General features: G+C 39.3%; 1 protein-coding gene across 1 annotated transcript; it reads left to right on the top strand.

Annotated features, from left to right (window-relative positions):
• Positions 1–1,024: 1,024 nt before the first annotated feature.
• On the top strand, positions 1,025–21,375 carry Ywhab (tyrosine 3-monooxygenase/tryptophan 5-monooxygenase activation protein beta). The gene is made up of 6 exons (XM_047540393.1): positions 1,025–1,225; positions 13,776–14,078; positions 16,206–16,329; positions 17,694–17,857; positions 19,419–19,514; positions 19,779–21,375. The coding sequence occupies exons 2-6, from the start codon at positions 13,779–13,781 to the stop codon at positions 19,833–19,835; spliced, it is 741 nt and encodes a 246-aa protein (XP_047396349.1). The 5' UTR covers positions 1,025–1,225; positions 13,776–13,778; the 3' UTR covers positions 19,836–21,375.
• The last annotated feature ends 579 nt before the right edge of the window (positions 21,376–21,954 follow it).

Here is a 21,954-nt window from a genome sequence, read left to right as displayed (position 1 = left end):
AACTGCATTTTTAAAAAAAGATCACTTGGCAGTTGATGGTGGCAGGGCTGAGAAGAAGGTTGTGAATTATAAGTCTATCATTAAGCTAAGTAAGGGTAAAGGAGAGATAACAAAGGCCTATTTACTTTGTTCTTTCTCCTACCAGTCTGTAAACTCTAAGCCAGCAGGGCGCCCGTCTGTCTTGTTCATTGCTGTGTCCTCAGTACTAAGCAGAAAGCTTGCTTCATGTTTGTTGAAAGAATGGAGGAAAGGGAGTGAAGGCGGAGGCATTTTGAAGGGCTGGGTTTAAGAGTCAACTACCTCGAGAGGAATAAAATGTTGATAATGATGAAAGCAGTCAAGGGAGTGGGGCGACAAGGAGACCTGTTTCTTTCCCTGAAGTTTCCCCTACAAGTCTTGGGGAGCAGGTATTCTCAATAAAGAAATAATGTACCAAGGTTTGTTTTTGTTTTTAAAGTCCTTGGCATGTTTGATCCGTGGCACTTCCTGTGGCCTTTTCAGTCCACAAAAGGAAGAACTAGTTTAAAGGACTAAAAAGATTAACTAAAAAACATAGGGATGCGCATTTCTCAATTCTAGGTACAGTATTCTCAGTGCCCACAGCAGACGGGATTGACTGCGGCCTCCGATCCCGTGAGGATTACTTTCAGGATGGGGTGGGAACCTCTGACCCTCGGAATCTCGAGGCCCTGTGGGTTCCCCCTACCCTAAGCATAGAGGGCAAACCCTTACCCAAATCCCTCTCCCAGACCTCGCAGTTCCCACACATCCGATTTCTTGACCAGCTCCGCCCTCTCTCCTCCCACCTCCTTTTCCTGCTCCCCCGCCCCATTTCCTTCCCCTTCGCCCGCCTCCTCCTCTCTCCCACCCAGAGACCGACACCCTCCCCCGTCCGCTTCATCCCTGCCCTCCGCTCTTCTTCCTCCTCCCTTCCGTCAGTGCCCCTCTCGGGAGGCCAGGGCAACCCCGTGCCTCGCTTGCCCAATGAGTAGACAGCACAGGGTGGGGCGGGACTTGGGCCGGAGCGGAAGTGGTGGCCGGAGCGGAAGTGGAGCTGCCGCCACCGCCGCCGCCGATTCCGGAGCCGGGGTAGCTGCCGCCGCCGCCGCCACTGCAGCCACTGCAGCCACCGCTGCCGCCGCCTCAGGAGTGGGCTTGGGAAGGAAGCGGTTGCCACTCTCAGAGCTTCGTCGGAAGCACTTTTGCCCCCTGCTGCCCTCCCACGGTGAGTGCGGCCGGTCCCGCCCCGGGCCCCCAAGGGCCCACGCTGGAAGCCCCTCTCGCCCTGCGGCGACAATCACCGCATCCCCACGAGTGGGCTGCGAGGGTATCTGCGCTTGGCCTTCTCGGCCCCGCGCGGCCGCTGGCGGCGCGGGCCCGGCCTTGCCACGGCCCCTCCCTGTTTCCGGGGCCGGGCCCTCAGCCTCTTGGAGAAGCCCGGGCCTCCCTCGCCTCCTGCGGCCCTGCGGGGCAGGCGGGGTGCGGCTCCGTACTGCGCTGGAAGGGACGGTCGGGCGGTGGGCCCCGGAAACGCCCCCCCACACTCACATTACCGACCTTCGATCTCTCCCTGGGATTTGGTGGGCGCGAACCGTCCCTTGCAGCCCTGTCGCCACTGTTCCATGCTTTCGGGTTTCCAGATACTGAAATTTAACCGATGCGGGAGAATTTTCGAGCCCCAGTACCCCTGCTGGACTCCCTCTGGATGAGTAAAGGGTTTAACCTTGGCAGATAGCAGAGGGGAAACCCCCTCCCACTTTGCAGTAAAGTCATTTCATCGTCTTTCAGTGGTTTTAGAGCTTGGTAGGACCGGGGATTCCCAGGGAAAAGCAAGATTGAGGTTTGAATTTAAAAATGGATTCATTGGAACCGGTTACTGAGTCAGGCGGGATCCCAGGAAAAAAATACCAGAGTCTGAGTACTGGAATATTTCCCCGTAGTATTTACTGTCATTTAATGCCACAGTCTTTTGTGTCCTCGCCCAAAATTCCCCCATACGTTTTTTGATCTGAAATTTGCCTGATGGCCTCCCTGGTGAGGAATGGGTGGGCGTGATGTGGATTCTTTTTCATCAGACGAGTACATCTTTGTTTCTTGCAAATGGAGAACTTGCATGTAATGGGGCTTTCAAAGGTGGCAGCATTGGTTAGACAGTTTGCCAACCTTTCTGTTAAAAATGCATGTCTCTTGTCCTTGCCTTCACTGCATTTCTCTTTGGTAAGGCTAGATAGCATCAGGCTCTGATTTTACTTGCCCTGTGTGGGAGATGGAATTTGGCAAGATGATGTTATGAATATATAAAATCAGCCGGTCACAGGAGCCAAAACAGAAAGGTGAAGCATTTACAGGAATATGAGAGTTGTCTGCACTTCTCACTGTCTCAGTTGTTCATATGAAATCATACACATATGCAGTTTATAGAACTGAACACATGGTTACTCAGCTTTTTGCATTTTCCTGTCGAAAATTTGTAAGTATTATTTGGTTCTTGGTGTATTTCTTCTTGACTGCCTCCAGTGCACACAATTTATTAGGGTCTTCTCAGTTTGTCTGAGCCTGTATTTTTCTTTGGTCCATGTCCTTAGCAGCACACAGCATGGTGAGTGTGAAACCTATCGGTTTTATTGGACCTAGGTTAAAATCTTAAGCAGGGCTTTCAAAATGGAAAGCTAAAAATCCAGTAGCAACTGCTGAATTATTTTCCTGGCCTCTGCCTTCAATGAAATAAGAAACCATTCACCCATCTTACAGATGAAGACTTTATGAGAAATGAAGTGATTTGGCCTAAACCACACATCTAGTTGCAAATTGAATATCCTCTTTTATCAGTAGTAAATATTTATGGACCATCAGCCTCTGGAGTATGATTCCTACCCTATAATCTTCTGAACATTTCCCATCATGCAGTGCTTGTGTTATGTTGAAGCCATTTTAGAATTGGAGCTCTATAGATCTGGGAGGGAGCCTCTATAAACCAGGCTGAACAAATTCCCTTGACGCTAGTTCCTCAGGCAGAGTCTCTGGAGATTTGGACTGATGCAAAAAGTGCATTTTACCCTCTTGACTGTTGATATAGAAACAGAAAAAGAGCTGAAGTTGAAGTTAAGTAAATTTGATTCAGTTCTTGCCTGCAGTATTTTCTAGCTGTGTGATCTTAAGCATGTTAATCAATCTGGCTTTTAGCTTTCCTGATACCGGAGTTGTCATGAGGCCTTTTGACAAACTAAGTTGTTAAATGTAAGCTCTTAGTTTTGTTGTTTTTTAACCACAGAGTTCACTTTCTTTTTTTCTCCAGTTAAATTCTGTTAAGACCCAACCCTGCTTTTGTACATATTGCTTTGAAAAAAATGATACATCATTATAGAACTATGGGATGTTTCAGTACATGTATGCATTCTGTAATATTTAAATCATATTAAACAAAGTCCTTTCTTCCAGGTTTTTTTTTGGGGGGGAAGCGGGGAGTACTGGGGATTGAACTCAGGGTCTCAACCACTGAGCTACATCCCCCACCCTATTTTGTATTTTATTTAGAGACAGGGTCTCATTGATTTGCTTAGTGCCGTTCTTTTGCTGAGGCTGACTTTGAACTTGGATCTTCCTGCCTCAGCCTCCCGAGCGGCTAGGATTAGATTATAGGTGTGCGCTGCTGTGTCCAGCTCTTCCAGGTTTGAGATATATAGTATATAATTGTTACCTGTAGTCACCCTACCATCACATCAGAACTTACTCCTGTCAAACTATAACTTAGTACTCAATCGATCAACCTTTCGGTAATAGTTTTTTACCATATGCATGAATATACCCATATTTAGTCATGGCATATGTACTATATAGCATAGATAGATAGAATCCACTTATTTGTAATTAGTTCACCAGCTGATGAAGTAGCATTAGGTAATTAGTCTACACTCACTGTGCACTAAGCATTACACATATTAACTCAGTCTTCATAACAGCCAATAAGAGGTAAGTACTGTAGCTTCATTTTGGAGGTGAAGAAAGTGAGGCACAGAAGAGTAATTTTTCCAACACAAGGTAAGTGGTGGAATTGGAAATTAAACCCAGGTGGTTTGGCTCTAAGGAATTATAGATTTCTACTTACGGAATAATGTGTACATAAAATATGTGTATATTTTAGCCCTTCATTTTTCTTTACATGTATCCTATTAAAGTAAATGTGTTTACACTGAAACTTCTGCTAATTTTGAAGACAGGATTTATTGGAGGATATACCCCTTCTGGCCTGAGGAACGATACTGCTGGTGAGCATTAGGAAGCAAGCTTGTGTAAAATCCAGTTTTTCTGGTACTTGCTTCTGATCAGGGAGAAAGTTCATCAGCTACCTTTGTGGCTCACAGTTCCAGGTTCTTTACCTAATAGAATTTGGTCATGGCCATCGTTATTTACTGTTTATCATACTACTTTTCTGTAGATTTTTAGATTTTCTGTGTATTATTGGGGAAGAAGAGATGAGGGAATATATGTATATGAGTAGAAAGAAAATTTTAAATTATTACATCTTGTTATGCTGCCTGCTTTTTTATGTGGCAACAAAGTTCTTTTCCTTTTAAATGAGGATACCTTAGAGAATGAACTAAAATTTCACTGTAGAGGGACTTTTAAGTTCCTTGGTTTCTACATTCTTCTAAAGAGAGATGACAATTCACACATTAGGGGGCAGGAAATTACAGTTATGTAATAGCAATTTTTAAGTTTTAGAACCATTTTAATTGCTACATGAATATGATCCTCATAGTCATCTGCACGTCAGGATGGAGAAACTAACAGCTGGAGCTGGGTGCTGAGGGGAGTTTTCTAAGGGAAAAGTTTAAGGGGGATGAATAGACTACAGTACTTTGTGTTTCATGATATGCATGCTCAAAGTCAGTCATAATAATACTTTCTCTACCAAAAGATCTTCCAAAAGAGGCACGGTCACATGTTTCTAATACTTGTAATGAGATGAAAATGAACGATGGCCTACCAGGAACAAGTTATTCCAGCAGATTGTAGGTTAGCTCTTTTTTTTTTTTTAATTCTGGCCAGTTCTTTATTTTGTAATTTTTTTCCTGTCCTGGTTGTTCATTTCATTGTTTTCTCTAAGCAACCCAGGAAGAGTTATTTCTGAATGGCCTTGACCAGGACAAACATATTAAAGGGTAAAATAAATTATATATGAACCCTATCCATTATTATTATTTACTCTTCCACGAGAACTTCAACTTAAAGCTCATTTGATGAGTTTTTAAATATACAACAACTTAACTAATAACCTTGCATGAGTCTTCAAAAAATTAATGTCTATCTTTTCCTTAAGTAGACATTGAGAATAATAATTGATCTTTAGAAGATTGTGATACATTGAGAAAAGAACATTAGTTTTAAAATTAATGTTATAACTGTGTGACCCTGAGTTACTCTTATAAAAGGGAGCAGTGTCACCTACTTCATAAGAGTACTGCGGATTAAATGAGTTGCTATAAATCCCTAAGTGCTTTGCCCTTTTGAGTAAACCATAAACAATGAATATTTTTCTTAAGCCCATTAGCTAGTTTGACTTTTTTGTATAACTAACTAATTGGATTTCTGAATGGAAGAGATAGATGGTATTTCAAAGACTTGTTGAAACTGAGTTTTAATCTATAAATATAGTAATAGGTACAGAAAAATATTAGTCAAAAGGCATAGTGTTGTCTCCTGATTAGAGCTGACTCTTCAAACAGTAGTCTTAAGATAGACTACACGTACAGTGTATAGATCAGATATCATCAACCTCCCTGCCTCTGTCGTGTGGGCAATAAAACTTGTTCACTTCTTTACAAAAATGTGTCACTTGGTCAAGTGGTTTGCTATTCAAAAGTAAGAAAGTCTGGATTCCTACCTTAAGCTCATAATCCAGTGTAGAGTCAACAAAGACATTTATAATAACTGATGTGTGCCACTTTTAAAAATAGGCGTAGGTTAATTAGCATGTTACTTTTTAAAAAAAAATCTTCAAAGAAAGCAATTTAGAATTGAAAAAAAAAAAGATGCATAATAGTCCCTCTTTGCTCATTGACCATTTATTTGTTAACCTTTGTGTAGGGTATACTTTGACTGCCATTTATTTGGGTGCTTACAAAGGCAGACTGTGGTAAATGTCCTGTATCCTCACAAGAATAGATTTACTCCTTACAAGAACCTTGTTAATTAGATTTACCTATCTTATGGATGAGAAAACAGACCCACACAGGTCCAACGACCTGGGGAGTTGGAATATGGAACTGGTATGTTGGGTTGGGTGACTTTGTTATGTTGGTGGGCCCCAGACTTTGAAACCTGATCATAAGGGTCAACTATTTGGGCTGTATTTAGGATCATAATTACCATATTAAGTTTTTGGATTGATCACTTAAAGCCAAGAGATCAATTTATTGTCATATCTGCTAATGATTCACATTGCTTGACCTTGGGCTTATCACTTAATACCTTTATTGTTTTAAATTTAATCTTGGCTAATTGGACATAATTAACAATGACATTCAAAGTTGGTGTGAAGGAAGGAAGGGATTTTGAAATAGAGGTCCAGTTTCCCTTCACCATTCAGTGTTCACTAGACATAAAGCTAATAATTTTGTATTTCAGATATGCTATGTTTCTGTTTTTAACAAAGAACCTGCAAATGTTTGAATGAAATGAAATTTATTACAGGACTTTACATTTTGTGTGTAGAAAGGCACACAGAAATTTTTAGAGTAGGTGTTTTTCAGTGAGTAGTTTTCTTTGAGAGCCAGGAGTACTTGACTTTTTCTGGATCACACCCACTAGCCAGCTGGTCCTGCTGACTTTCTCAGTCCCTCCGCAGGAGCTTGGCACGCTTTCCCTTCAGCAGAGTGACTCCAGAGCTATAACTTTACTTTATGGTGCTGTGGGTGCTCTGTCTGGAATGATACATCTCTGAATGCTGTTCTGAATTCGCAGTCAGTTCTCTACCCCACCAAAACTTTTGAGCCTAGGTTAAGATTCTGTCAGTTTCCGCTCTCTGGATTGATAACTGTTTTCATTTCTTTTTCCACTTTGCTTTTTGTCATTTAGAAAAACATACATGTACTTTGTTCATACATCTCTCTTTCCTGTCACCACCTGGAGTTCCCTTTTTCTCTCTTACACATAGCTCTCCATCCCATAAAAGCATTTGGGACCCATATACTTTTAAACTAAACCACCCTCCTCTAATTCTAGCTACTTTTCTGAGAAGAAGCATTGTAACCCATAAATGTATGGTATTTTCTTATGTTCCTGCTATTAGAGTTTATGTTCTTTGAGGGAAGGTCATATGGCTTGCATTTCTTTTGAACTCCCCTCAGTTAGTAATCCAGAGTTCTTGGAAATACTTTTTTTTTTTTTTTTTTCCTTTTGCAGTTCTTTCAGCACACATTGGCTTATATGCACTACATTTTTGTGAAGTAGCTTATGAGTAAGAATGTTTACCTATGAGCTTTTACTTTGACCAGCCCCATGTAAGCATTTTATGTGCATTATTTTATTTGATACCAGTTAATATCAACTTTTTGACATTGAGGAAACTGAGATGCAGAGAAGTTATAATATGGAAATATGGGGAGGGATCACTTAATTTCTGTATGGAAACCCAGATTCATTGTATGTAGGGCTTTCCTGAAAACAGATTTAGTATGTTTTATATAAAACTTGGGTAATTCCAGACATATAAGAGATGACAGAATTCTCATTTTAAACTTCTAACTCAAAGTTATTTTAGAATTGAATGTGTTCTTTTCCTCAAAAACAAAATGTAGCTGAAAGTTAATGCATCTAAAGCCACAGCCATCAAATCTTTTCTTCCTTTGCAGTGCCCTCTAAAACACACACACACACACACACACACACACACACAAGCACATATGTAGTGAGACAGAGATTGATTAGTGATGGATAGTCTTTTTTTTTTTTCTTATCCTTGGGTGTCTTCTCTGGCCATTGGGAAATAACTTCTCAGAAGTTTTATCCTGTCTAAAAAAACTTAGGCAAAGAATTGAGATGGTGAGACTGGGCTGGTTCTTAGATACTGTTATTCTAGCATTTGTTGTCCAAGTTAGGGTTTTGGTTTTTTTTGAAGGAAATCCTATTATCTTGTTGGCACCTTTAGAATTATTTTCCATAGCTTTCTGTTTTCTAAACATGTTTTCTTATAAAACAAATTATTTTGTCCTCCTTGTGCTTATCACAGGCTGTGTTCTTTTATGACTATATATAACACATAGATAATCATGCAGTCTTGGGCCATCTTTCTCTTTTATTAATCATCCCCTTATTGTTGAATATTTAGATTTTTTTTCAATTTTTCACTATGCATTTGCTGTATTGATCAGCAAATGCTTCCTCATCATCTGACTTGCTGCATCAGGGGACTTAGGAAAGACTGACACCCATCACTACCATGTTAGAGTGCTTGAGAACTTTTATTCTCAGGCATGTATCTCCCTGAAATACGCCAGGCACAAGCAAACTCTCTTGGCTCACTGCAGATCTGGACACACCCCCGCCCCCAATTTTGTCCTGCATGTTTGTCTACTGTGGTATCTTTGACTCTCTGAGGTTGGTACTAGACTTGATGACCAGTCTGTAGTCTTTTATAAAGCTCAGAATAAAAATTATATCCTGATGATCACTAGTTGTCATCTCTAGAAAATTTGATTAGGAACTTGTAAATAAATCAGTCAACAGTTAACATGTATGCCCATTTTTAGTTCATTGAGAGTTTATTTCCTGTACAAGATTGTTTCAGACTTGCTTTTTCTCCTCATGAGCTTGTATATTTATAAACAAATTCAACTGGGCATGGTGGTGCACAACAGTAATCTCAGCTATTCAGGAGGCTGAGACAGGAGGATTGCAAGTTTGAGGCCAGCTTTGGTAATATAGCAAGACCCTATCTCAAGATAAAAAATAAAAAGGATTGAGGCTATAGCTCAGTGATAGAATGCCTCTGGGTTCAAATCCCAGTCCTGATTGATTGATAGTTCACTCACTTGCTTGCTCAGGGGTAGAACACTCCTGGGTTCAGTCTCCAGGATGGATGGATGGGTAGATGGATAAATAGATAAAATAAAAATCCAAGCTCATAATAATAATAACTCATGTTTATGCACTATGCATTTTTTAAGAACAGTTTCCATGTTTAATGTTCTTTAATTCCCTATCCCTCATGTTCACGGCAACTCTTCTAGGGAGATGCTCTTGTCTTCATTTTGTAGGCTGGAAGACTGGGATGTAACAAGGTCTTATGGCTGTGTAGTGGCAGATTGTGCTATGATAACAGCCCTATTGCCTTTCTGCTGTACTACCATATACAGGTAGTCTGTGTTCTCTGCTGTTCCAGTAATGAGTGTTGAAAAATGTATCATATATGTAATTTGAGCATGAGTTTTGTGCTGAGCACAGTGTTGTTTTTATTTTTTCTTTATTGTTTTTTGGGGTACTGAGGATTGAACTCAGGGGCACTTGACCACTAAGCCACATCCCCAGCCCTATTTTGTATTTTATTTAGAGACAGAGTCTCACTGAGTTGCTCAGCACCTCGCTTTTTGCTGAGGCTGGCTTTCAACTCATGATCCTCCTGCCTCAGCCTCCAACAGTTTCTGATGACACTAAACATGAAATAATAAGAAGCTTTCCTTGGAGGAAATGCATTTGTGAAACTAATTATTACAGTTTTCATCATCTGTACCATAGAATAACATAAAGAAACACTCTCCATGTGTATTTGGGGTGGTGGGCATGGTAGACCAATATGTGCTTTACAGCCCCGATAGGTGGACAGAGTTCACATAGGCAAAAAGTAAAGAGTATAGGAGGGCATTCTAGACGAAGAAGATAACAAAAGCAGTTTTTGGTGTGTTTGAACATGGCATTTATAGGCCATGTGGTGATGTCCAGCCTGAGAGAAGGGTACCTGCAGAACAGTGGATGAGAAAGCCTGACTGATAAGGAGGAGCCAAGTTATGAAGTACCTACAAAGCCAGGTAGAGTGTAGACTTCATGGACTGTAGCCAAAAAGGTTGAAAGTTATTGAGTAGAAGTGTCAGCAGGACTAAGGAAGTAGTTTAGGAAGAGTAATTTTGAAATAGGGCCAGAAGCACAGAGAGTAAGGTACAAATATGAGGATTTAATATGCTTGAGGAATAGAATCTTTGAATTTCTTGAGAAAAGAGTATGCTACCAAATTTGTAGATTGCTCTTTTCAGGATTTGTCCATAGATTCAGTAGCTGCACATACTGATTATGTGCAGGTTGCTGTGGGAGATATGCCTAAAAGGAGCTTGTGGTATAGGAAGGGATTTGAAGTATATACAAATAATTTTAATACTGAGAAGATGGGATAAGACATGACAGGTGTAGATTAAATGCTTTGTGAGAATAGTTTCATCTTACTGCAGCACTGTCCAGGAGAAATAGAATATGAGCTCTGTGTAATCTAAATTTTTCTTGTAGCTATATATTTTTTAAAGTGGACAAAAGGAGTGGGGTGTAGGTCAGCCGTGGAGCCCTTGCCTAATCTGTGCAAGGCTCTGGGTTCAGTCCCCAGTGTTACAGAAACCCAAGTGAAATTAATAATTGTATGTGTTTCTATATAATAACCAAAATATGATTTAAATGGGTGGGACCAGTCACATTTCAAGTGAATAGCCACATGTGGCCAGTGGCTATGGTATTACAGCTTGGGCTTGGCTTAAGCAAGATTTCTTGGAGCAGTAGCATTGGATCCATGCTCTGAAGACGATTCAGAGTAAGGGGGGAAGGCCATTCCAGATAGAGGGATTGACTTTAGTGAGTCAAGACAGAAAATCACACTTTGTATGTAAGTGTGAAACACATATCGTGTCGCAGGTGTATTATAGGAAGTCTGAGAAGACAGGTTGGCAAGCATTCACTCATAGGGTGTGGGTGGAGATCTGACTCTACTGTCCACAGCAGAGAATTATTAAGAATTTTGAGCAGGAAGTGACTTGATCTGGGCTTTTAGAAGATGGGTCTTGGGACTGGTGGGGATGTTACTCAGTGGTAGAGCACTTGTGTAGCATGTGCGAGGCACTGGGTTCAGTCCCTAGTACCACAAAAAAGAAGATGGATCTGATAGCAAAGATGTAAATGGGCTGGAGATAGAGACTGAAAGCAGTGGGTATAGGGAAAGAGGATGGATAGGAGATTTATGGTAGATACAGAAAGAGGAACGGTTTCATTTCTTCCTTGTCTACTGCCTTGCTCCAAACTGCTGGGTATTGTGTAACCCATTTCCTGTTGAAATTGGTCTTGCTGCTTCAAAATCCATGTTATATAAGTCAAAAGTTATGTAAGCAGTAGGCATCAGGACATTTGGCTATGGATTTTGTTTGTTCTAAATTGTTTCTGGGTGTATGTGGAAATTAAATTTTTTGAAATGGGTAGATACATGAATAGGGTTTTGTGTGTGTGTGTGTTTTTAAACATGCATTTATTTAGTCTTACTGTAACATGATGGTTTTCAGTCTCCAGGATCTCTTGTGATGATCCCGGAGAAGCTTGAAATAGTTGGCCTCAAATCAGAAAGGCCACATTTTATTTTAGGAAATAGGGTGAGGACATTTGGGAGGTCTCAAAGAGTACTCAGAATTCTTCAAAGTGTGAGTTAAATTTTAAATCCTTGAACAAGGAGAGAAAAGGGGGTTGGGTAGGGTACTTAATTTGGACCCTAGTGAAGTCAAAAGAGCTTTGTGGCATCCTTTAGCAAGGTCAGTCCTTCATATTTCTGTTACAACCCTGTATGGATAGCTTAGCTCTGAGTTGACTTTTGCCCAGAAATTTATTATCTGGAATCTTTCATAGGTAGTTACATAGGTACTGTTTTATGAACTTTGAAGTGGAACTTTAGGTGACTTCTAACTTTAAGTCAGTCTGCAGACTGTAAATTGAGTCACTGAAAGTTAGATTCCCTCTGCCGTGCTTGGCATTTTTAGGAATAACAATTGTTATTTAATAACATAGGAATTGTTCTGATCCCAAAGACTTTATGATCAAGAAAGTTAGATATACTGAAAGTATGTAATTTTAGTATGATAGGATATTTCTTACTTGGTACTAAAGTAGACTAGGTCATGTTGTTTGTGAGTGCCTCATCTAGAACACATTTTATGTGGATGCTGCCAGAGAAGAAAGCTCAGGGAACTACAAGCAGGATTCTCACAGTTTGAGCCTGGAAGCAGCATCATTTCTGCTGTCTCCTAACTGCTGAGGGAGTGCTCTGTGTAGGGGAGCAGCAAATGGAGTCTTTCCTGAGGATTACTATCTGCTGTAGATTCATTCTAGTGTTGTGAGTAAAGATGTCATATAGATCTAGGCAAGACTTGCGTCACTAAGTGTAACCTTACAATTATCTAGTCTTATATAGAGGTAGCTCTGAATATGATTTAGATAATAAGCAGTAGGAAGAAACTTCACAGTTCTGAACTGGAGAATCAGCTCTTTCTAAATTGCCTGGATTTCACTGTGCTTCATCTGATAATGCATTTTTTTGTGTGTGCTAGGGCCTCATGTTTAGAATTTCTTTCTTCAAAATAAAAAAATGGGCTGGAGCTGGGTGTGGTGGTGTGTTCCTGTAATCCCAGCAGCTCAGGAGGCTGAGGCAGGAGGATCACAAGTTCAAAGCCAGCCTCAGCAACTTAGCGAGACCCTGTTTCTAAATAAAATATAAAAAGGGCTGGGGATGTAGCTCCATTGTTAAGTGCCCCTAGGTTCAATCCCTGGTCCATTTTTTAAAAAAGGCTGGGTGAGGTGGTGCACATTGTTACTTCCAGAGACTCAAGGTTGAGGTCAGCTTGAACAACTTAACAACCTGTCCCAAAATAAAAAGTAAGAGGGGCTGGAAATGTAGCTCAGTGGTAAAGTACCCTTGGGTTCAGTCTTTAGTACCACAGAAATTAATAAATGAATAAATTAGCATATTTTTACTCTATGGCACAGATGGGTATATGTAAATTTAAGCCAACATTATGTAAACTAACTTTTAATGGTTAGTAAATAATTTTTTTAGTTACATTTTTTCCAAAAATAATTACTACACTAAGTGGTGATTAATGTAGTGGAGAATTGACTTAAGGTGAGGTGAATAAGAGGCATTTACCGATTGGTCTGTATAAAGGGTTTGATAAAAAGATAAACTGAAAACACTGAGAATTTTGTTTTAAGAAAATTTCAATGAACTCTTGTGGTTCAAATAAATTTAATTAAGTTCTATTGGTATGCATCTTGTGTACTTTTATCTTTTGCAACCTATACCTAAACAAAATTAGTACCTGGTATTTGTATATAATGCTTTCAGCTTTTCACAGCGCCTCACATAAAGCTCATGTTCTTTTAAGAGCCTCTTTGAGAGAGTTGGTAGTGCTCTCACTTTCCAGTAAGGAAACCAAAGCTCTTAGGTTAAGTGGTCTAACCAAAATCATACCACTTTGGAGTAGCAGAGCTAGTGCTTGGTAGAGCCCAGGTCCATCTATCCTTGATTTATGCTTCTCCTCTTTGGTGTGTATTGGAAAATTAATTGACCCAAATAAAGGTTTTAGCAAAGTACCTGACAATGTAAGTGCTCAGTACCTGATCCATGATGTCGATGGCATTTGGAACTAGATGTTTCACTTTCAGGTGTTCTTTCCAGAGGAGATGTAAGAAGATTCACACATGCATTTCCTGGGCCCTGAAGCCTGACATTTGCCTTTCTTTTTCTCTTGCTCTTATTCTAGGGAATGACCATGGACAAAAGTGAGCTGGTACAGAAAGCCAAACTCGCTGAGCAGGCCGAGCGCTATGATGATATGGCTGCAGCCATGAAGGCAGTCACTGAACAGGGGCACGAACTCTCTAATGAAGAGAGAAATCTGCTCTCTGTTGCCTACAAGAATGTGGTAGGTGCTCGCCGTTCTTCTTGGCGTGTCATCTCCAGCATTGAACAGAAAACAGAGAGGAATGAGAAGAAGCAGCAGATGGGCAAAGAATACCGTGAGAAGATCGAGGCGGAGCTGCAGGACATCTGCAATGACGTTCTGGTAAGGGACCAGTGCTTCTGCTTTAAACAACAATTTCTAAACAGTATTAACTTAATGTCCAAATGCAAACTCTCACACAGCGTGTGGAGGAAAGAGGTGTCTGAATATACTGCAAAGCTGAAAAAACATTTGCAACTCATTTTTATGCACATGATGTGATTTTTTGTTTTGTTTTTTTTGTTTTGTTTCATCAGAGGTTGTTCATCACTTCTGGGTTATTTTCCTCCCCTATCAAAAAGACCTGTGAAAAACAGGAACATTTAGTCAACATCTTTTCTTTAGAAATTGAGGCCAGATAGACAGGATTTTAGATGCAGCCACAGATATAGGCTATTCTCTATATTCATCTAAGTAGTGATGTCATCTCCTGTAGGGGAGGCAGGATCAAAAAGCTGAACTGCCTTTCATCTTCTCCCCAGCCCTGCCTTCACAGTGGAGAGTCCTGTTTTTGTCTGAAAATTAGGCACATTCCTCAAGTTCAGTATGTGTTCCAAAGCCAAATCGAAGGTGGTTTGGGGATTCTCTCCTATGTTTTATATAAGCTAGAGTCATATTATTGATACTTGTGACCACAGTTTGGGGTTGGATGGGAGGGGTGCATATCCTAGAACAAATCATGATCATATTGTCTTTCCCTCACATCCTGAGCCCACTGGGAACTTTTTTTTTCTTCCAGGTGAAATCAGGTAAAAATGAACGGTGAGGGATGCTTTGAAGGGAAAAGGAATTCACACTTGTTGATCTACCTCCTCCCCTGCTGGCTGCCTCTCCGAATTACTGCCCATGACACCTTTCTTTTGAAAAACCAGTACAAAGTTTGTCAGCCATCAGGCAGTACTCATCCCTAACCCCCAAGGAGTTATACTCTGTCTGCAAAGAATATTAAAATGACTACTGCCCCTTGTGTCTTCTCACTTTGATTGATGAAATCCCCTTATAACTAAGCTTTGCATTGAGCTTCTCTTTTTATTAGATTCATGGTATAAGATAAAAAGAGTATCATGGCTAAACTTGTTGCCTGTTGGTCATTTGGGGGTTTGTTAATGGTGCACTAATTCCTGAATGTTAGGTACATCTGGTATTCAGATGAAGTATGGCATGCATTCCAAGGGCACGAAAGTTCCATAATTCCTGAAATGTAGACCAGCTTTTAAGAGCATCTGAAAGAATGTGAAGAAGAGCATGGTACTTACTGCCTCTTAACCAGTTTTTCAGGATGCCACATTCTAAAACAACTCTTCGAAAATATTGCTCTGTATACGAAGCTTGGACTCCTTCAGAACTACTTTTGTTGTAAGCATAAATGTTTAAAGGAATTTATTATTAATAATAGTATTAGACTCTTTGAGTGCTTACTGCGTGCCAGGCATCGTGTTAAGCACTTTATGTACATTAGCTCACTTGTCCTCTTGATTACCCTAGAAGGTGGCCATTGTGATCCCCCATTGTACAGCCAAGCAGACTGAAGCTTGGGGTGAGAAGGCAGTCTGTCCAGGGTGATATAGATACAGACAGTAGGCAGAAGAGGGGTTTCTTCCCAGGTCATATTGATTCTGAACTTAGTTCTTGGCAGTTTTGTTCTGTTATCACTTTTTTCTCCCAGAATGGAAAGATATTTTTCCCCCTCTAATTACAGTAATAATACAAGTTTGTTTATTTTTAAAAGGACAGGGAAAAATACTATAAAGTAAAAATCACTCTGATCCTATCACCTAGAGGACCATTATGAACATAATCCTTCCAGGTTTTTCCCCTATGTATTTGTGTGCCTGTACACATATATATTTTAATATTAAATATGATTCTTGTGTTTATATTCTGCTTTTTTCACTCAGATTTCTTTTGAGAGTCTTTCCATGTTATCAGTGTAGTTCTGCATCATTTTTGCATAGCATTGCATTGTAATATTTTAATTAACCCCTTATGGATGGTCAAAGTGATTTTTAACCGAAGAATACGGGCATCTGCTGTCATGACCTGAGCTAAACAACATTTAGTCTCGGATGAAAAAAAAATTTTTTAATCTTCAAAAAAATTGGTAGTGGTAGTGTGTATCTTGAATCTCAAATATAATTTTAGCATCTTGTAAATAATTCAAGAGTCTTAATAATGTGAATCATTTTTTAGGAGCTGTTGGACAAATATCTAATTCCCAATGCTACTCAACCAGAAAGTAAGGTGTTCTACTTGAAAATGAAAGGCGATTATTTTAGGTATCTTTCTGAGGTGGCATCTGGAGATAATAAACAAAGTAAGTAACCTTTAAACAAATTTGAACAATAGAGGAGCTAGTCTTCTTTTGTAATGAGTTCAACAGTTTTTGCTTTTGTTCGTGCACCATCAACATTAGATAATGTTGCAGTAAGCAGGATGTAAAAGACCATTGCATTGTAATGAATGGGGTGGGGGTCATAGACAAATCAGAATGTGTCTAAGGGGCAAATGTGTAGGACATTAAAATCTGATGCATAGGCATTCAAAGAGCTCTTTTTCTTGGGGATTATTAGGTAGCTATCTTTTTAGAGACAGAATGTTAAAATATAGTAGTCCACCATTATCCACAGTTTTGTTTTCTCCAGTGTCAGTTTTTTTTTAAGGTCAGTCAAGGCCTGAAAATATTAAATGGGAAATTCCAGAAATAAACAGTTGATAAGTTTAAAGATTTCACCCTGTTCTGAGTAATGGGATGGCATACCATCCTCCTCAGGACGTGAATCATCTCTTTGGCATATATCCACCTTGTATGTATTTCCCTGCCTATTGGTCATTTAGTTGTCATCTTACCTGTCAGATTGACTGTCATAGCATGGCTGTGTTTGTATTGAGGTAACCCTTACTGTACTTAATGACAATGCACAAACTCCTGTTATGGTATATTATAATTGTTCTATTTTATTACTATTGTTGTTAATCTCCTGTGCCTAATTTGTAAATTAAACTTTATAGATGTATATACAGGCAGAACAGTTAAATGAGTTTCAATACTACCTGCAGTGTTAGTCATCCATTGGGGATCTTGGAACATGCACTCTACAGATAAGGGAGACATGGTGTATTTGATGGTGTGCAGCCACCCTAGTGACGCATATCTGTAATTGCAAGGATATCATGATAGTGGTCATTAACAGCTATGTGTCCCTGTTGTGTGCCAAGTACGTTAGTCTCGTTTATCCTCTCACAACTTTGAGTTTAGATGGGCGTCTGTCCATTTTTCTAATAAAGGAAACCAGGGGTGGAGATTTTTACTTGTTCTAACCCATGTACCTAGTTGAATTAAGAGTTGGGAATTCAAATTTGGGTCTATCAATTCTGAAGCCCCTTATTTTTCCCCTAGAGCATATTGTTTTCTATATTCTATCTTATTAAAGATTATGTCTGTATTTCTTAGTTGCTTTAATAGACTTGGTTATAATTGTCATTGTTTCCCCCAGAGCACTTAATGTAGTACTTGACTTAGAATAAATATTTAGTGACTGATTGAATGATAGAGACACATCTTGTTTTGATGGATCATTTACATCAGCCCACTTTGTCAAAATAATTTGATTGTGAATCCAGTTTATGACGCAGCTTGTGAAAGAAGCCAGCCTTTAATATTTTTCATCTTTCTTACAGCCACTGTGTCGAACTCTCAGCAGGCTTACCAGGAAGCATTTGAAATTAGTAAGAAAGAAATGCAGCCTACACACCCAATTCGACTTGGCCTGGCACTTAATTTCTCAGTCTTTTACTATGAGATTCTAAACTCTCCTGAAAAGGCCTGTAGCCTGGCAAAAACGGTGAGAAGGATCCTCTGATTTCTGATCATAGTAAACAGTGCTTGTGCTTTCTAATAACTTGTATTTTTGAACATCCTCGTTGTTTTGGACTTTTTGGTAGGTTTTTTTTTAAGGGTAGGATTATGTCCTTAATGAAATAAATACAGACCTATTTGTGATTCCTTCTCAACACCTCCTGCTGATTTTTGTTTTGTTTTGTTTGATTACTATTTTTGAGGGATGGTTGCAGAACATTCCAGGTAAAGGTAGGTTTATTGTTTTTCATCAAGCTTTGGACCTTAGTTATGTATTGTCATCCTCCTACCAAGATGGTAGGTTATGGCTGTGTAAATGAAAGAAATCAGGCCACATTCCTTCCCCCTTCCCTTTCTTCTTTCCTGCCTTCCTGTACTGGGAGTAGAACCTTTAAGTCCTTGTTCATATTAGGCAAGTGCTCTACCCTTGAGCTATCTCCACAATACTCACCCCCCTTTTAATTTTATTTTTGAGACAGGCTCTCACTGAGTTGTGCAAGTTGTCCTCAAACTTGTGATCTTCTCTCTCAGCCTTCAGAGTAGCTGGGAATAGGAGTGCACCACCACACCAGCTGGACCACATGTTCTTTGTGTGCTAGATTTCCTCCTGTCTTACTTTTTTTGGCTATATATATATATAAACATGCACATGGTTTTTTTTTGTTTGTTTGTTTTGTTTTGTTTTTTGTTTTTTGTTTTTGGAAAAGGTCCTAAAATGAACCCTGTAAGTTGTATCACTTAACCTGTTGAGTCTCATTGTCCTAGATATGGGACATCTATAAAATCTTAAATTGAGAAACAATTGTACCACTTATGGTAATTTTGGAAATATTATGTTTTTAAAGTTCTCTTCTGAGAAATAACTGAATGATTACAGCATTTGAAAATCTATGGGGGCTGGAGTTGTGGCTCAGTGGTGGAGCACTTGCCTGGCATGTGAGAGGTCCTGGGTTCCATCCTCAGCACTACATATAAATAAATTAATTAATTAAATAAAAAGATCCATTGATAACTAAAAAATATTTTTAAAAAAAGAAAATGTATATTTCCATATGTACGAAAAAAATGTATAAAGGATATGTAAGTGCTAGGTTATCATTTCCATCCTATTTTAATATACTTGTGTCAATTTTGTTGAACTCTTCACAGAATTGAAAATTTGGGCTTAATGGGTTAATCAAATTGGGTTTGGTGAAGTGAATTTCACTCTTCTACCTTTATTTTTGTATCTAAGTTAAAAAACTATTGGGATTTTCTAGAATTGTTTTTGGTAATTAAAAATTTACGTGGATTGGCCTAGAATAAATGTGCTAGGGTTAACAGTAATACTAGTTCCTTATTAGACAAAGCCAAATTTATTAGATAAAGCATATTTTATTTCTTATCTCAGAAATTTTAACATTGCTGGTTGGTGCTTTAGAAACACACTAGACTCCCCCAGAGTACTATAAAAGAAGAAAAATTGTAGTCAGTTATTAAAGGGAAAAAGAGCTAAACTATCAATTCTGAGAACTTGTAGATTCTTTGCTGAAGGCTCTTTGTTTTAGGCATTTGATGAAGCAATTGCTGAATTGGATACACTGAATGAAGAGTCTTACAAAGACAGCACCCTGATCATGCAGTTACTTAGGGACAATCTTACTGTAAGTACTACTTTGGTTGGTTTATGGTCTCTTTCCTGTTCACCTGCTTAATAATTCACTCTTATCTAAGATTCAAGAGAGAATTTTTACTGTTAAATATTGTTCAGTTAGTTATAAATGACTGCTAAAATTGTGACCTTTATAGTCATCAGTGTCTGCAGTAATACAGAAGGAATTTTAAACAGTTGAGTGAGATAAGATATACCACTCCTGCTTAAGTTTGAGTGGCCCTACTTTGATGATACTTCTTTTTTTCTCTTGCAGCTGTGGACATCGGAAAACCAGGGAGATGAAGGAGATGCTGGGGAGGGAGAGAACTAATGTCTATCATGCTTTGTGATCTGTTCAGTGTCACTCTGTACCCTCCACATTTATCCCTTTGTGCGATAAAAAAAAGAAAAAAAGAAAAAAAAATCGTACGTTGACTTAAATTTTTCACAGCCTCAGCCTAGCAAAAATGGTCCATGGTATAAACAGTTGGTATTTGTATCTAAAACTTGGATTGGTCACATAAATGCCACGGCATTCTGAAGTTTTGATATCATTAACATTGACAGAATTACTGTGTGCTAATTTTTTTAACTGAACACTGTGATTATGGGGTTTTGTAACTTAGCAGAACTCTTACTGGTAGAAAAAATAGACCTGAATTATGTGTAACTTTTTGGAAAGTTTAATCTGATATCAAAATAGTCACTGAAATACAATTCTGTTGTAAAGTTGTACAGAAAGTTATAGAGACTATATTGTGATGCTGGGACTGGAGTGAGACACATCAAGTTTAATGGTAATTCACAGTAATTCTGCCTGTGGTTCAGGACTTTAGACACTTGACCAGTTTGGGCTGTGCCACTCAAAAGTTCATGACCACAAATGTCTACAGTGTCTTCCTCTGAGGAAACTCAGATCCTGAAATGGAGATTCTTTGTGGCAGATAGCTGGGTTATGACACTGCAAAAAGGTTCCGTGCTCATTACAACATGGGTGACTAAGCCCCCTTTCCTACAGCAATATGTTACTGATTTGCAACTTTTCAAAACAATGGGATCTGTTTTCCTTGTTACCACTTAGCTAAAGAAAAACAAGCTATGTATCTTATGAATGACCTTATCTGTTTCCTGGGTAAGGCATTAAAGAACAATGTTCTGTAGAGGTTGCCTCTCACTTGAGGAGTACTCAGTCTTTGAGATATTCCTAACTTGGGTATTTAAATTTTGAAATCTAAACATTCCTTCCCCCTATTCTTTGGAACTACTGACTTTGATTTTCTCTTCCCTCTTAAAATGTATGTTCTTTTGCTTCCTTACATTTTCTTCCTTTGGAATTCTGTACCTTTTGTTTACTTTTTATACCACGTGGGCAGGGGGTGCAAGACATTGGTGAGCATGTTGGTGGGCAAGGCTTGCATCAGAATTGAGAAGAGCTTCTCACACCATATCCCTGTCTTCCTCCAGTTGTCAGCACAATTGTTGCTCTTCGTTCATACCACAATCTGAATCAAAAAAGTATTTTTAAATCTCCATGATTTCTCCCTGTATTGCAACCAACCTTGATAATGCTTGTTAGTGCCTCTCACCAGATCTCCAGGTGTACTCATCCAGCTCAGTTCTCAGACATGTCTACACAAGACCCTATAATGCAGGGAAGTTGCATGGGCACTGCAAAGGAGAGAATCAAGAATAGCCAGGCCTGTCAGTCTCACGGTATCACCCCTTACCTTTAACATTCCATGTAGCTGTAGAGTCATTTGTTTGTCCATCTGCTGAAATGAGAAAAGAAAAATTCATGCACTGATTTAAAACAACCCCCCCCCCAAAAAAAAAAACTTAAAAAAAATCCCTTCTTTATAGCTGAACAAAAATGTGCAGTTAATACTTGGCGCTTGAAAATGCAGTAGTGAATGTGGAACCAAGCCTGTCTGTATATCTGGTAGCTCTTTGCTTTGTTTTCCTTACCAGTATTCTGCCTAATGTTTGCTTCTGTGATGGTTATATTGCCTAGCAAGCACACCTGTGGTTGTGAAAATAGTATAGCAAAAAAGAAAAATCCCCGGTTATTGATGTACTAGATTTGTGTATGTCTTTTAAACAGTTCTAGTTTCACCTTACACGGAATAATCAGGAAAAGTGTAAAAACTCAAGTGAAATAAAAAATTTTATCAGTTAGTTGCTTGTGAATTGATGTGCCACCACTATCTCTATCGCTACAGAACTAAGTACATACTCTGATCACATCTATTTTTAGCTCTTTTCTTGAAAAATAGATAAAACAGGTGGGTGATGGGTACACTCCTGTAATCCCAGCTATTTGGGAAACTGAAGCAGGAGGATCACAAGTTCGAGGCCAGAGTGGGCAACCTATCAAAACCCTATCTCAAAAAATAAAAGTTTGAGGGTGTTGCTCAGTGGTACAGCACTTGCTTCGCACGTGCAAGGCTCTG

The sequence above is a fragment of the Sciurus carolinensis genome, chromosome 2, assembly GCF_902686445.1.
Source record: "Sciurus carolinensis chromosome 2, mSciCar1.2, whole genome shotgun sequence".
Taxonomy (NCBI): domain Eukaryota; kingdom Metazoa; phylum Chordata; class Mammalia; order Rodentia; family Sciuridae; genus Sciurus; species Sciurus carolinensis.
The sequence above is the reverse complement of the archived record's forward strand: the minus strand, read 5'-3'. Positions and strand labels throughout refer to the sequence as shown.